This window comes from Lepidochelys olivacea, assembly GCF_965140295.1.
Source record: "Lepidochelys olivacea isolate rLepOli2 genome assembly, chromosome: 7".
Taxonomy (NCBI): Eukaryota; Metazoa; Chordata; order Testudines; family Cheloniidae; genus Lepidochelys; species Lepidochelys olivacea.
This window is the reverse complement of record NC_140417.1, coordinates 104,670,295-104,687,210: the sequence shown is the minus strand read 5'-3', so window position 1 is coordinate 104,687,210 and position 16,916 is coordinate 104,670,295. Positions and strand designations below refer to the sequence as shown.

Here is a 16,916-nt window from a genome sequence, read left to right as displayed (position 1 = left end):
TGGGCATATCATCAGGTCCAGGGCATGTACTCCCAGGGCTCCCAGTTCATAATTTCAGGAGGCCGTGCCTCTTTACCACTTTGGGACTTTCCCCCTCCTCCTGGCACCGAGATGGCTTCGGTCCATGGTGCAGAGCCCCGTCCACGTCCTGGCTCCACCACTGGCACCATAGCTACTTTCTGCGCCTAACAGCATGGCACCGAGCAGGATGCATCCAGAGAGCTGGAGGGACATGAGGGCCTGGTACCACCTAGGGCTTCGTTGTCATCCTTGCTGGATGATGCAGTGACAGGGTCTTCGTCCTCTGGGCTGCACTCCATTGATGGTAGTGTGCACCAAAAACTCTTGCGCAGGGTGGCCCATAACATGGGGCTACAGGCCGAGGAGGTGGTAGAGTCTGAGGACCCCATGGTGGACGTATTAACCCCTGAAGAAACATCCGGGGTGGTATTGCCACCCATTAAAATGATCCAAGTCACAACGAAAATCTTGTGGCAGACTCCTCTCTCCATTTCCCCTGTAGCTAAGGGGGTGGAGAGGAAGTATTTCCTCCCCTTTAAGGGCTACAAATACTTACTTATTCATCCACAGCCGGGTTCACTGGTCATAGCGGCAGCGAATGAAAGAGAGATGGGCAGCAGGGCCCAACTCCAAAATCCAAGGACTTGGAGAAGCTGGACCTGTTCGGCAAGAAGGTGTACTCCACTGGGGGGCTCCAGCTTCGGATTGCTAACCAGCAAGCAATCCTCAGTAGATCCCATTTCAATTTATGGGACTCCATGTTGAAATTTAAGGAGTTGGTCCTGTCAGACTCCAGAGCAGAGTTTACTGCCATAGTAGAAGAGGACAAGGCAGTGGCATGGACCTCTTTACCGGCCTCACTGGACACAGCCGACTCGGACGCACAGACCATGTCCTCTGCCATAGCCATGGGGAGGAGCTCATGGCTCCAGGTATCGGACTTCCACCAGAGGTCCAACAGACAATTCAGGACTTGCCCTTTGACAGCATGGGGTTGTTGTTGGAGCAGACAGACTCCAAGCTCTATAGCCTAAAGGATTCATAAGCAACATTGAAATCATTGGGCTTGCATAGCCTCGCCACCCAGCAGAGACACTTTAAGCCCCAACCTCCTCCATGCTTCTACCCTCCCGAGCCTAGGCAGGACATCTCCAGGAAGAGGGGCAGGAGTAGCAGGCATAAGCCTCCCCATCCGTTGCCCAGTCAAGGCCAGAGCTGGGCGAGGCAGTCATAGAATCATAGAGTATCAGAGTTGGAAGGGACCTCAGGAGGTCATCTAGTCCAACCCCCTGCTCAAAGCAGGACCAATCCCCAATTAAATCATCCTAGCCAGGGCTTTGTCAAGCCTGACCTTAAAAACTTCTAAGGAAGGAGATTCTACCACCTCCCTAGGTAACGCATTCTAGTGTTTCACCACCCTCCTAGTGAAGAAGTTTTTCCTAATATCCAACCTAAACCTCCCCCACTGCAACTTGAGACCATTACTCCTTGTTCTGTCCTCTTCTACCACTGAGAATAGTCTAGAACCATCCTCTCTGGAACCACCTCTCAGGTAGTTGAAAGCAGCTATCAAATCCCCCCTCATTCTTCTCTTCTGCAGACTAAACAATCCCAGTTCCTTCAGCCTCTCCTCATAAGTCATGTGTTCCAGACCCCTAATCATTTTTGTTGCCCTTCGCTGGACTCTCTGTGATTTATCCACATCCTTCTTGTAGTGTGGGGCCCAAAACTGGACGCAGTACTCCAGATGAGGCCTCACCAATGTCGAATAGAGGGGGACGATCACGTCCCTCGATCTGCTCGCTATGCCCCTACTTATACATCCCAAAATGTCATTGGCCTTCTTGGCAACAAGGGCACACTGCTGACTCATATCCAGCTTCTCGTCCACTGTCACCCCTAGGTCCTTTTCCGCAGAACTGCTGCCTAGCCATTCGGTCCCTAGTCTGTAGCTGTGTATTGGGTTCTTCCGTCCTAAGTGCAGGACTCTGCACTTGTCCTTGTTGAACCTCATCAGATTTCTTTTGGCCCAATCCTCCAATTTGTCTAGGTCCCTCTGTATCCTATCCCTGCCCTCCAGCGTATCTACCACTCCTCCCAGTTTAGTATGAGGAGTTGCTTGTAAGAAGGGCCCCTTGAAGAAGGACGGGGAAGGGAGGAGGAGCAGAATTAGAGAGAATATCCCACTTCTACAGTGCAAAGGACCCAGCAATCTGAGTTTATTTAGGACTGTGCTCTAAGCAAGCCTTCTGACGGCACGCCCGGGGGCAACACATCAGTCCACTCACTGGATCCTTCTTCCTGTTTTCTGAATAGTCTGTCCCACTTCTACTGTGCACGGTCCTTGATGAACTCAGACTGCTGGGTCCTTTGCACTGTAGAAGTGGGATATTCTCTCTAATTCTGCTCCTCCTCCCTTCCCCGTCCCTCTTCAAGGGGCCATTCTTACAAGCAACTCCTCATGCAGGAGGTTCAAATGCTCCTTGCCATGGGAGCAGTGGAGGAGGTTCCTCAGGAGCAAGGGATTGTACTACCAACATTTCCTAATCCCCCAAAGCCAAAGAGAGTCTCATACCCATTCTTGACCTACGAGGCCGCAACAGATTCATGAAGAAGTTAAGGTTCCGCGTGGTCTCTTTGACTGCCTTCATCCAGTCTCTGGATCTTGGAGACTGGTATGCCACCCTCGACCTCAAGAACACGTATTTCCACATATCGATAGTTCCAGCCCACAGATGCTTTCTCAGGTTTGTAGTGAACCACAACCATTACCAAGACTAATGCCCCTGCTTCGTACCCCTAGCCACTTGCTCATTACTCTATCTGTCATGGATGGTGGCATTCCTGGTCACAATAACATCAGCTAGGAGACTGTCTGAGCTTAAGGCCTTAACTTCTGACCCTCTTTACACCATTTTTTATAAGAACAAGGTGCAACTTAGGCCTCACCCAGCCTTTCTCCTGAAGGTTGTCTGTTTCATGCCCATCAGGACATTTTTTCTCCTAGTCTTTTACCCTAAGCCACACGCTAACATTTGGAAGCAAAGGCTACACTCCTTGGACGTTCAGCAAACATTGGCCTTTTATATCGAACATATGAAGCAGTTTCGTAAGTCGAACCAGCTGTTTGTCGCAGTAGCAGAGAGGATGAAGGGCCTCCTGTCTTCTCAAAGAATTTCATCGTGGATCACGTCCTGTCATATTATGATTTAGCAAAGATACCTGCCCTTGCATTAACGGCACATTGTCCTCGGTGGCATTCCTGACTCAGGTCCTGATCCAGGAGATCTGCAGAGCGGCGACGTGGTTGTCGGTCCCCACGTTCACCTCTCCTTATGCCGCGGTATTTGGCGGAGCAAGCCAGTGGATTTGGAGGTGCTTTTCAATGGAGCACAGCTTCCTGTGTGACAGCTATGGAAGTCTATCGGTGGCAGCTGCTGGTGTGCAGCTGGTGCTTTCCTCCTCTATCTTAGTCCCCTCACTGACCCTGTCTTCCCTGATGTGAGAGCAGGCCTCCTTGAAATTGTAAATTTGAGCTAAAAGTTAACTGCCAAACTCTGCAGGCGGAGGGGTGGGGCTGGAGGGGACCTAAATGATTCTATGGGAGATGAGAACAGCCTTTTAATATTTTTCATTGTATCTGTGGTGGAAGATGAGGGTCAATTCATAATGTTACATATCTGAGATCTCCTGTTTTTGCTATGGGGGACATTCAGAGACAACTGAATGTCCTTGCTTTTGTTGTTTTGTCTTATAATTTTAATGCTATTTAGTTTCTTCTGAAAATTGGAAATTAAATTGTAATTAGTGTCTTTTGATGTGGAAGCACTCAAAATCTAATAAATTAGTTTCCCATTAATGCTTCTTGGTTTGGGACTTCATATGTTTTTAATCTCAATATTTGGTTTACTGAAGTCATTTGCCTAAATATGCATGCAGAATTAATTCTGAGGAATTGCAAAAGTAGTTGTTGTTTTTTGGTAACTCATCCTCATTCTGCATCTCTTTGTACAAATCAGGTTAATCAAATGGAAAGTTGACCATTTGTTTAAAATTCAAAAATTTAATTTGAACGAAATGTTAAAGGGACACTCAGTTTGGAGTTGGCCTCAAATTTAGAGTTAGTAGTAACATATATCTGCAAGCCTAAATCTAATAATTTCAATTTTCTCTGGAAATTTTTCTATTTTATACGTTTCCCTGTAGTGTTTGCAATCCAAACATGGCCAGTTCTGTGTACCTGGAAGTACATGTAAAAATGTGCAGACTGGTTCACTGATTTTCATTGTTCAGAAATATTTAGTATCCCTTTTCACTTGCCCTTTAGTGCGTCAGTGTTCCACGAACGTTGTAGGAGCAAAGATATGGTTTGTATTTTGTTGCAGCCATAGCTGCCTAACACATTGCAGGCAGCTACACTGTGAAAGGTTGCTGTGGTACATATGTGCTTGGTTTACACACAGCTAGCTATTTATAAAGTGTCACAAGGTAAGGCATGCTTTTGCTTGAGTTGTCTTGCAGGAGTACACATCAAGAATTACTCATGTTCCTAGAAGAAAAAAATCCCAGCAGTGAAGTTTACTCACTTTATTTCTGAAACTAGAATGAGAAACTAGTCTAATCTAGGTTTCAAGTAGTATGATCTTTTTGGTGTGTCTCTGATAATTTAATATAAATAATTGATGCAGCCCATTAATACGGTGTGACTACAGGTTATGAAGGCTGTCTGGCCAGACAGGGAAAGTTTGCCATGCAGTTCAGTACTGCATAATCTTGTGGTGTGATAAGATTCTTTCAATAATATCTTCTGAAAGCAGAAGGCAAAATTTTTGGTGGTTTAAGAAAATAATGAAAAAACAAGTGTAGTATTTTATTCTCTTATGCTGTGAAATCCCTTATCATATTTTAAGGGATTACCAGACATGAAATATTATTACTGCTATATTATTTACTGGTGTTGCTTATTGTGTGGAAAGGGCAATGGAATCGCAGTACTGGCTGGAATCGCACGGGCAACCTGTGCGTAAACTTGTACTGTAGCAAATAAGGGTATGTATATTGTAATCTCATGCTTGACCCAGGAATGATTTGATACTGGAAAGCCTGATCCATTTTAACAGCTACATTGTGGTTGAGTTATTTTAATGTCCATACTGTGTTAATATTCAGCTAACAAAAGCAGCTTGCAAACCCCCTCTCCACCAAAAATCACTTTAATGTAAAAGAGGGCTCCAGTTCCACTTCTGTGTCTTATCCCTTTTTCTTTTTCTTTCTAGGTGTATATTTACCTTTGTTATGGGAACAGAGTTTTTGTTGGAAAAGTCCTATTGCTCTGGGCTATACAAGGGGCCACTTCTCTGCTCTGGTTGCCATGGAGAATGATGGTTATGGCAATCGAGGTGCTGGTGCTAACTTGAACACTGATGATGATGTTACCATTACTTTTTTACCATTGGTTGATAGTGAGAGGAAATTACTGCATATTCATTTCCTCTCTGCTCAAGAGGTAAGAAGCATTTATGTGGCTGGCAACTTTTCCCACACGTTATTTGTAAGTACAGGTCTCTTTTGCAGTCTGACATGTTTGAAGTTTTAAATACATCTACCCTTTTTTGATTCTGCTCTCCTCTCCATCATTTGAGACTGTTCAAAAGGATGCTTCTCACATCTTTGGAACTCAGTTTAGTTTCTTACAAGTTGAATGTAAATGTACTGTATATGTAAATACAAATGCAGTAACCCTGAAATGGACCCGGATATATCTAGAATAGGCACCCAGTTAACTATAGGCACCCAGTTAACTAAAAATTTAAATTCAGCCCTAGTTTGAGTGAGTGAAACTTATTTTTTGGCCAGTAAGCTCTAAGAGTTATAGTATTATATACATCTTTGCTTTAATTAAGCTATGTTTGTTTGCTGATACTGATAGGGAGCTACTGTCGCTAAGTGTAGAGCCACATTTGAGGATTTGGAGATAAAAAATGAACGTGGGTCCTTGTCCACAGAAGCCAATATGTAGAGAAAGGAGAAACGGGGTATAATTTTAGGTATAAAGGGAATATTACCTGGCAAGCCATAACTTTGAACAATATCTTCAAGAACAAGAGTTTAGAGCAGAGCATTACTAGAATTGTAAGGATTGCCTTGTGATTTACAAGCGCTTTGTAAGAACTCCTCCGTCTTAGAATTGTCTGCTGCACCTGTACAGTAGGTAACATACAAATATTTGCACTGTACTAAGGTTCACTTTAAAATGGATTTTTAAAAGACGAGGAGGGAGAGGGAAAACTGGCGAGTACGGTTGAGTATAAGAACGAATGTAACAATTACTTAATGTAAAACCTGAGTGTGCACTTAAACTCTCAAAAATAGAAGCCAAAAAAAACGGATAAATATTATGAAATGTTACGTCCCACTAACTGCATTTAAATAAGATAGTGGTACTACTTTAGCTCAAAAGTCACAATATACCATGGGTTGTTTCCTTAAAGTTTGTCAGCAGTCTTGAAACCCTCATCCTGAGTCTGTTTTCTGTCCCCTAAGATAGGTAATGAGGAGCAGCAAGAAAAGCTGCTCAGAGAGTGGCTAGACTGCTGTGTGACAGAGGGTGGAGTCCTTGTTGCTATGCAGAAAAGCTCTCGTCGCCGCAATCATCCCCTGGTCACACAAATGGTAGAGAAGTGGCTTGACCGCTACCGACAGATTCGCCCATGTACATCCCTTTCTGATGGTGAGGAAGATGAAGATGATGATGATGAATGATGAAATAAAAATAAAGTATCAATGCATAGTGTCTGATGACCCCAAAGTTAGAGTTGTACTCTAGCGGTTTGTTATGGATTGACTTAAATCTAGCAGAAGCATGCTGAAAGGATTTTACTTACCAGCATGGGGAGAGTATAGAGGTTCATCTGCTGTGTGAAGAGAGCTAAATTGGTTGGACTACAGTTTGTAAAAACAAAAACAAAAAACTAATTTTATTATCAAGACAAAACATTTGTTTCTTTCCAGTTGCAAATCTGTCTATAAATGTATCGCATGTGGTTGTGTAAGAAGTTGTGTAATAGGAAAAAAGTGTACCAGCATCTTAAAATTATTGGGAAGAAATTTCTTTCAAGTAAGGGCACTTACAAAAGCACATGTTAGATGGATATTTGTTCCTTTTGAGATTTACTTTTACAGTAGAACTTGTATTCTACATCACTCTTTAAATATTCTGACACGTTTTCTTGCAAGGCCATTTTGTGAGATCTCACCAGTACCCAGGTCAGATGGTGAGGTTTATTTTTTTGTTTGCACAAACTATCCAGAGTAAGTTAGAAGTACAAACAAGTTCATTATTTTATTAATATTTTAGTTACTGTTGTGCCCATTATAATAAAATCAAATCTTTAAGGAACAAACTGTGGAAGAAGAGCTACATTTTTCATTGAGTGAACTTATATTTTGTTTTCTGAAAAATAGTTTTTTGCTCTCCATTAATATTTCACCTTGTAACATTTAATACTTTCTTCAGTATGCTTAAAATATTTATTTAGAAAAGTGACCTAAAACATTATTCCAGAGATTACATACTAAACAACTGTGTGGAGTTGCCAACTCAAGTGTGATTTGAGAATTCCATATTGTCCAAACCCAGTCTTGCTGTGATATGTACAGTATATCATTTTATCATTGAGTCTTTCACCCTAGTTAAACATTGCAAGTGAAAACTACTTCATCGATTATTAGTGAGACCTCTCGGCAGTTTTATTTTTTTTTTAAACAAACTTCATTCTAAAGTGGCTTTTTTAAAAAAAGCACTGTATAATATATTTCTCTATGTAAACCTGGGAATTTCTTGCATGTTGACTTTTGTGGCCATACTTAATATGTAAGGTTCCTAAAAGTGGAAGTCCAGAATATATTCATCTGTAGAAATTTTATTATATGTGATAACTTTACCCATTACAAATTGTATGGCTAAAGTTACCTTAAAACAACCTTGCTTAGAAACACTGAAGGTTAATGCCATTTTTTTACATATACAGTGCAATTCAGATCTTCTTTAATAAGCACTTTGAAAGCTATTGATAGTGTGTGTGCGTGCCTGGTGGATAGGGAACTTTGCAGTAGATGACCTAGAATTTCAAAAGAAGACCCATAAAGTGCATATTTTTGTGTAGTTTAAGGCTATGGAAACACTAAAGAACTTGCTGCTTTTTCTTCTAAATGCTGCTTAGATGGTATTGAAATGTGCACAACTCCTAGATAATCTTGGTGACAAAACACCAAAAATATAGAAATAATGAAGTGCTGTATTAAGTTAGCAATTTTCCCCCCTCAGATTCCATTGATGTTTATTATGAAATGTGTCTTCACACTTTTGGCCATTTAGGTCTCCTTTCATTGGTGCATGCATAGATTTTCAGGTAAAAGAATGCATGTTTCTTTGCAGTATATGTATGAATTACCTGAGTGAAAATAGAAGAATCACAGATAGTGAACAGGTTCTATATCTTAATATACAATCTTGATTTCAGTTTGCTTTCGAAATGCAGTAGTCAGGTAAATTGATACCTGGTCCTCATTCTTCCAAGATTATGATGTTACCTTACAATGAAATCCATGTGTACCATGACCAATGAGTAACTTAAGTAAGTTAAGAGCTCGTGCATTCAGTATGCTATGTGAATGGTGTACACACACACACACACACACCCCCACACCAGATTACACTTTGCTTCATTGACATATCTTCCCCCAAATTACACACTGTTACTGTAAGTCATAAGAAGCAAGATTCAAATACCTTCCTTGTGAAATAGGTTTTAATTTTTATTCATTATTCTGCCATTCTCCAACCAAATTGTTGCAAAAGCAAGCCGTATCTTGCCTCCAACAATATCGGTGGCCTGCACCCCAATTTGAGTTACTTTGAAGAAATGAACATCCTTTCATTTTTAAAGAGATTTAATGTCAGTTTATTATACAATCAATTACAGCTTTTGATTTTAAAAAGCAAACCAAACCCCACACTGTCTAATATCTATGCCCCACTTTTGTTATGAATTGACACCCCTGATACTTTTTTATAGTTTTATTAACCATTACTGCTTTCTTCTAATCTATAAAATGATAGGTTCAGGCTAACAAGCCTCACTCTGTTTTCAAAATCAAGTGAGACTTTTTAAACAAAAATCCTTAGTTAAATGAGTTGGGGTTTAGCTGTTGACCGTGTACCTCACCCACTACAGTAGATGAAGGTGTAAGCAGTTGTCCTTTTCCCAGCACGGTAGCCAGTGTACATTAAATCTCCCCATTTGACATACTTGAAGGTTTACAAACACGTAGGTGCAGTGATGGGTAAGTCCTGTTGACCCAATCTATATTAAATTTACCATTTGGCTTCGTACTGTTGAATGCTTACATAGCCCAGTACTTGGCTTTTCATTTCAAGCTCTTGCCCCCTCTGCATCTGGGAACTGTCTTGGACTATTTATGAATTCCTTAGTAGAATTTAATTCCTGGGTTGCTCTTGTTAAACCAAGGCATGCTGAAATCATCCAGAGTGCTGCTACAGCATAGCTTTTAACCAGCATTACTGGAATGTTTCCTATTCCTTTAACACAGTAACATTGCTGTGCATTTTGAAGAATGCAGAATTCTTGTTGTGTTGCTTAATTAACTGATTAAGGAGAAGTAACTTCTGTGAGCTTTACTGTATGAAGTGGTGACACTTTATGCTGATAAAACTGGCTTTTTTAAAAAAAAAAAAGTCACATTTTTGTTACTTGTATGAACTGCTTCATGTTATCCTTGATTGATGGAAGGGCCCCCAGCCTTCCTTGTATTAGTACAAAAGCAGCAGTAAATTGGTTTGTCAGTAAAGCAAAAGGCACAAATCTTGAGCAGCAGCTATCTGGCATACATTTCTCTCCCTTCCCCTTGCAGACTAACTTTTCTGTCTAAAAACACTTGGCCATACTATAGTCACATTGCTTTGGACCCAGGAATACGTCAAGTCAGGCTGGATACACATTCTCTCCTTCTCCATGTGACCTACTCCTTGCATATTTTGTTGGTGTTTGTATTACAGACAGTTGAATCCCTCTGTACTGGTCACAACCCCACAAGTAGTGTTGTTTTTAACCTGAAGCTTGTTGTTATGATACTTTGTAACATTTGGATTTTTTAAATTCATTTGTAGTTCTTGTTGAACTGTAAAACCTAAGTGGAAGCTATTGTCTAAGTTGGCTATGATTTGCATCTAGTCTTATTTTTATAAGTACTGGATGAAAGCATACAGCATCTACCATTCTCTGCAAGGTTTGTCCCAGGACTCTTATTTCCTGATTCAAAATCCACTGCTGGCAATGGATGCACTAGGAACCACTGGCATGAATTATTCCTTTTCATAGAACAGTATTTACACTCACCTGAAATGCAACTGCTTATTTTAAAAAACTATGATAGTACCAAAAATAGTCACTTCAAACCTTGACAACATGAATTAAATGTTTTATCTTCCATTTTCGTGTTTCCCAAATGTCCTCTCTAACTAACCTGTTTTATTCTCCTGGTTTTTCTCTATGCTGGTGTTTATGGATAATCATTCATACTTGCTCTGTTAGATCATTGACAAAAGGATAGTCACACAGCTATGAAATGTGACCTCTTTGTAACATGTTTGAAGCTGGTAAATAGCTTTCCATTTAATTTAAAACAAACAAAAATACAGTTTTGTAACTACTAGAAATTTTGGTTTCAGTTGTTTTTTCCCATGTCGTTATTTGCCCCATCTATTCAAGTTGATGTTGGCATTGATTCATTTTAAAAGGGCACTGCAGTAATACAAGGATGGGCCCTCCATGCAGTGAAGTTTGAAGCTGCCTAGTGCTCAGTCAGGCTTAAACTTGATTCTCCAGAAACTTGCTAACATTTTCTCTGTCTAGTGTAGATAAGTGTTAACGCTTATTATAAGGTTGTAGGGCTAAGAGCTAGCTCCTTCCCAAAGCACAGTATTCATGATGGTGAGTTTCTTGAATATGTAGGTTAAATGAAAGTTGCACAGAATTTAAATATTAGCGAGGTATGTATCCAAAGTGCCTATTTTTCTGAAAAGTAAAAAGTCATGGGGCAGAAGGTAACATAGGCAAGTTTTTCTAAAACTGAACTGACTAAGGAATCAGCAAGGTTAAATTTAGTTTCTCCAGCATTCTAAATTATAAATATCTACATGTGGAGTAGAAATTTAGGGTCAGATCCTCAGCTGGTGTAAACTGTCATAGAGCTTTGCTAATTTACAGCAGCTGAAGATCTGCCCTACCTCACTGTGAGTTGTGCAGCCATGAGGTCTTTTTATGAGGTGGGTACTAATACATGTGATCATAACAGCATAACTTACTTTACATTCTCAAAGGGTTTCTATTTTTAACCATATTAAAATTGCATTGAGGGCTCTACATTTCAGAAATTATAGAAATTTTATCACTTTTTATTGAAAACTGCACTGAACGCTAAATGTCCACCTTCACAATAAACAAATACAATAACGGTAACACACTAAAACAAAACATTCTTCTGATAGCCATTGTTCTTTGTTTGGGATAGTTTAAGATTTTTTTTTGTCACAGAAACAGGAATGTTACCCCCCCCTCCCCCCATACAAAGGCTCAAAACAGGCCATCTTTTTAAACAAAAAGGTGATGATTCACAAAAGACTATGAATATAACATGTAACTAGTTGATACAAATCTAATAGGATTTGTTAAAATCAGTCACATCTAATAACACATTTTTGAAGTGTCCTTGTATAAAATATCACGTGAAGAAAAGAAGACTCTTATCAATGTCTAAAAAAGTGGGTTTTGTTCATAGACAGTCTGACAAGTTACCATAAAAAGTGTTTCCTGAGACATAAGGAAATGCAACATTATTTTTCTTGAACCCTTTCCAGCTCAAGACATTTGCACTCAATAAAATAGCTGCAGATTTAAAACTGAGAAAATATATTTGAGTACAAATAGTGTGTGAAACTCAATACTTTTTTTTTTTTTTTTTTGCATCACTGAGGGGGGCATACTGAATTTACAGCTACTTTATTCAGTGTGTCGGTCAGATGAGAGAAACCTTTCTTTCATGTGATAGGAGGGGAGCTATTTAACTCTGACACCTTTCCCCCCCCCATCCTAACCTTCCTGGCCTGAATGGCTATAATTAAACTTTTTATAAAGAGAACTTTCAATGTATATTACTGGCCAGCTAGGACTGCACCAAGACATTTGTTTTCTTCTCATCTCTAGGCCAGTATTTTCTCCTCCTGTAAAAAGAGGTAACCGGACAAGTGAATAAAGAAAAGGCTGAAGCCACATGATGGTTTCCTCTTAAATTTCTTACGGTTTGCTTGAGGCATTGCTGTAAATACAGGTGAATAGGCCCTGCTATTCCCAAGGGCTGAGAAGGGGAAATCTATTTTATTCTTGTGACTGATGCACAGATGAAGGAAACTTAACACACAGTAACCGAAGCTGATCATTAATGTATATTATCCTAGTTGTCAGCACTTCAGTAAAGCAGGTGACTTCTTCAGGGTTTCTCCCCAGTCTTGACTGCTATCGCATTGTAGTTTAATACTGGAACATCAATGATGCATCTGTCCAAAATCAACATTACAAATATTGTATCAAATTCCTTTCTTAGTTCCTGTATAACTTTTTTCCAATGTCTCTTGGTCCCAAGTTTATTGAATAATTTTTGAATTAGCTGCTATTGCTCATTAGGGTGCTCCCTGTTGTCCCCATGTTTTGTGGGCTGGTTAGGAGATGGAGCTTGGGAAGGGTGTGCCACTGTTGGAAGATTGTGGGTAACAGGAATGCCTCCAGGTATGATGCCCTCCATTGCTGCTGGAATCCCTCCAGGTGCGACACTGACCATGCCAGGTGGATATCTAGGAAGAAACAGTTAATGACACCACTATGCAAAAATACTGTAGAAGGAATGACCACAACAAATTACCTGTGTTTTGGAAGGAGTTAAGGCAGCTAAGAGTTTTTCTCACTCAATATATGCTAACTGCATAGTAGTGTCTGTAATTCACTAAACCAAGCAGCAAGGTGTAACTATTCTAGTACCTAATGCATTTTAAAAAAAAAACCCTACTGTTTGATCAAAAGCTTAAAGCTGAACTAATTTTTAAAGTAAAATAGTCCACATAGGGCAGTGAACATTGATTGATTTTTCCAAATCACTTCATGGGAGTTAGGGTCAGTTTGTTTCTCCCTAACTGCAGCTGGTGTAGTCTCTATCCACTGGTGTAGCAATAGTAACAGTCATGCAAACAAGCCTTCACCCCGTAGACTGATTACATACCTCCATCAAGAATTTTTTGAGGCAAAAACATTGCAGTAGCCCTTGACACAAAACTACTTAAATGAGAAATTTACAAGGAAATGGAATGAGGCTTTAGCCTTTATACAGAACCTGAAAGTCCTTAGGTAGATGCACTAGCGGCCACTAGGAACTGATGATGTGAAAAGATCCCTGAATATGGACTTGTGTGAGTTACAGCCATACCTTGTAACTGATGAAAACTTTAATGGGTGGAGAAGAGAACTTTTTTTATTTTAAAAAAAAAAAATCACTAGCCTGTGGGGGGTGAAAAAGTAGGAGGAAAATGCTTTCTGCTTTAGTCATTACCAAAGTGTTTATATAATGTTTCAAACTGTATTTACTCCTGCATTGATGTAGTGAAGGGCATTATTCCATGTTAATCTCTCCTAGTGCAGAGAAGATCAGTCTCTGAAAGCAGCACTACCGTTGTAAGCTAAGGAACAATTCCCATGCCCAGCCAGCAGGAAATAAGGCAAGAAGTGAAAAACTTCTATTTGAATTGGGTAAAACTGGTGGGGGGGGGGGGAAAGAAGAATAAATGCATTTAAAATGCAACCAAGACTTCCTTCCCCATCAGGTATCATACTTCACCACCCTTTTTTTATTTTTTTTTGTCTTGCATCTTGCCAGCCAGTTAGCTGCAATCCCTTAAGGATAAAGGCCCAGATGTGTTTAACTTTGCACATTGCTCTATGTTAGCACATAGGCTTCATGCGTTATTTTTTAAATTAATTCATAGTGTCAAGCTGAGCGTTCCTATTGACACTACAAGTACCCCATTATGTTTTTTTCAGCTGTTTTAACCATAGAAATCAGCTTCTCACTTAGGAAGGATCCAAATAACTCTACTGGCTTCATGTTAATGCATCGTCTGAGATGCATTTTATGATACAAGAACGTAGCCTGGCAGCAGGCTGCATGTGACAGGGAGTGCAATGAAACTCCCTAACGTGCACCAGGTGTGCTGTATGATCTAGACACACAAGCAGAAGAAGATCTTCTAACTATATTAGCGTAATCTCTTCTAAAGGGAAAAACATCTGGTGGACCAGTTCAAATTGAAACATTTCAGTGAAGTCAGTCTTCTGAAAAGGACATAAGTTGCTGACTTTTACAAGTGTCACTTTAACAGTTTGAACCATGTACTTATGCAGCTAAATGTTTCGTGGGAACAAAATAAATTGAACACAGCTTGTATTCTACTGTGCCTGTGAAGTTGATATATCTGTGGACAGCTGAAGGTTATGAGAACATATTTTTACCCATAAATATTCTTAACTCGGATTGATGAATAAAAAAGTCTGTTAGCTTATTTTTCATATAAGATGTGACAGGTGTAGCAAACACCTCTTAATGCAACCTGGTCCAACGGCATGAAAACTAATGCACAATCAACTGTTACGCTGGAAAATCTGACACTGCTTTAAAGGCCCAGGAAAACATTTCGATGGCTAAATTTATAGGGAAGGGTGCAAAACATGGGCCAAGGGATGTTAGATATAGGAAGGAATTTTGGGTTAGCTGAGGTAGGTGCTAGCAATGCTTAGGAGAATTTCTGGGCTGCAGGGAGCATAGTGCAGCTACAGTGGGATGGGAGAGACTGAGTATTGTGCTCGCTGTGAGATAGCAGCTATTATGCCAGCCAGGTTCTAGAAAGTAGCAACGTATTAACCATGCCTCCTCCAGAACCTCTCCACGATGGGGACTCCTCAGCTGTTTAATTAGGGCAGCTTTATGGTCTCATTTGAACCAGTGCAGTAGCACGTGTGGGGGGGCTGTATCAGAAGCCAGGATCTAGAGCACAGTTTGTGCTCAGGCATGGGGCTAACAAATGGTGCAAAGCCAAGAGAGTAGGAAGGAGCACAGTGAGCGATAGGGCTGGTAAGATGAGAGATGTATGCAGAGGGGGAACGATGCAGAACCTTGAAAGAGGGCAAGGACAAATAACTTGAGCTTAGTATGAAGAAAAAGAATGATGGGCCCAGTAAAGAGGGGTAGGAGCTGATAATGCAGTCACAATCTGGTGGGGCATATGGTGATAAACACAGAGGGCAGACTGGTGGAGTTTACAGTAGACGGGAAGAGATAATCAAGGCATGGATCAGAGATGGAGGAGACAGGACAGATGTTAGAGAGGGAAAGAAAGAAGACTAGAATCCTGAGGTGGAGGGAGGGGAGAGGCAGCAAGAGCAAAATCATGATGGTTCGCTTAGGTGCTGGAGAGTGGTGGCATTTTCAACCATGATGAAGAGATGTAGATGGAGAGCAGAACTGATGCTGAGCTTGCAAAGGAAATGAGACAGCCAGGACGAAATACAAGATGAGGCTGATGGAGAAAGATCTGTAAATCATCAGTATGAAGGGCAGAGCTGAAACTAAGGCATCAAAGAGCAAGTGTAAAACCAGAGCAAGGGCCAAGTATGAAGTCCCTTCCATCAGAGGAGCAGTCACAAAGGAAAGAGCTGAGTGTGTTCCAGGAGCAAAGTGCAGAGGAAGGGGATGCAACAGACTCTACCAAAGTGACAACATAGCTCAAAGAGACTGAGGAGGAAGAGGCAGCCATTAGGATGAAGTTAATAGTAGCTTTGGTATGAAGTGGAGAGAGCAAGAGCTAAAAGAAAAGATGGTGGATAAGAAATTTTAGGAGCAGGGTTAGACTTACATGGAACTCAGAGGTGAAGGTGAGAAGGGAAGTAGATGGTTTCATCCTAATTGATGGGGGAAGAAAAGGCCATTGTCAATTATGGCTTCTTAGGTCCACTGGCATAAGGATCTTGATCCTAACTTAGACCAACTAAAAAGTTAAAATCCACGTTGGCCACAAGTTTGATCCATGTTGGCCACATTTTCCAAGTTGTGGCTTCAAATGTTAACTTTGCTCATGAGCAAAAACAAACCAACTCACCCAACACACGCTGTGGACACACACATGTTGCATCTCATTAAAATACCTGGTATCCTGGCCTCTACTGCTACACCTGAAAAATGCGCTCATACTTTACAGTGGGCAAGCATACTCCAAAAGTGGCTGATCTACACCAATGAAAATATATTGTTAGCAATCTGTGCTGTACATCATATGTTCAGAGTACACATATCTGATTCACTGTATCTAAATGTGTTACACAATAAGCAGTGTGTGTGGTACACACTGTAAAAATGGTGTAAGTTAAACAGAAAGCAACAGCCTGTAAGCACAATACATTACACAGCCTGAGATGGCACATCTCAATGCAATTACGAGAGGGCCCAAGTGTGACATTCTGGCTTCTTTTTGATGCTAAATTCTATATTCTCCAGCAGAGTCATGACTAGTTTTGTAGATAGTCCAAATAAAATGAGTTGCTCCAGGCAACAGTGGAATGTATCCCAACATTTGCTTTGTACTGTGTATGACACCACCGTTGTCTGAACTGGCTCATTCATGCTTAATTATGAGCGTTTCATACAGAGTTGAAAAGCAGACCCTTTTACTCCTTCATTTCCTCCCCCCTTTGGTGACTGCGGCATAAGTTAACTACACA

The 16,916-nt window shown here is 40.7% G+C and overlaps 2 protein-coding genes across 12 annotated transcripts in view; one reads left to right on the top strand and one right to left on the bottom strand.

Moving 5' to 3' along the window:
* ZRANB1 (zinc finger RANBP2-type containing 1) overlaps positions 1–7,459 on the top strand; it is a 69,847-nt gene extending 62,388 nt beyond the window's left edge. For 3 of the 4 annotated variants that reach the window (XM_084634133.1, XM_084634131.1, XM_084634132.1), the window contains 2 exons: positions 5,298–5,527; positions 6,565–7,459. In XM_084634133.1, coding sequence (XP_084490259.1) covers positions 5,298–5,527; positions 6,565–6,783 — 449 coding nt within the window. In that variant the 3' untranslated portion in view covers positions 6,784–7,459. The remainder of the gene's footprint in view (positions 1–5,297; positions 5,528–6,564) is intronic. The other variant, XM_084634134.1, reaches the window with a different exon arrangement.
* Positions 7,460–11,476: 4,017 nt separating this feature from the next.
* Positions 11,477–16,916, bottom strand: part of CTBP2 (C-terminal binding protein 2) — a 230,659-nt gene continuing 225,219 nt past the window's right edge. For 6 of the 8 annotated variants that reach the window (XM_084634124.1, XM_084634125.1, XM_084634126.1 and 3 more), the window contains one exon: positions 11,477–12,949. In XM_084634124.1, coding sequence (XP_084490250.1) covers positions 12,769–12,949 — 181 coding nt within the window. In that variant the 3' untranslated portion in view covers positions 11,477–12,768. Of the gene's footprint in view, positions 12,950–16,297; positions 16,426–16,916 lie in introns of all 8 variants that reach the window. The other 2 variants (XM_084634127.1, XR_014712419.1) reach the window with 2 other exon arrangements.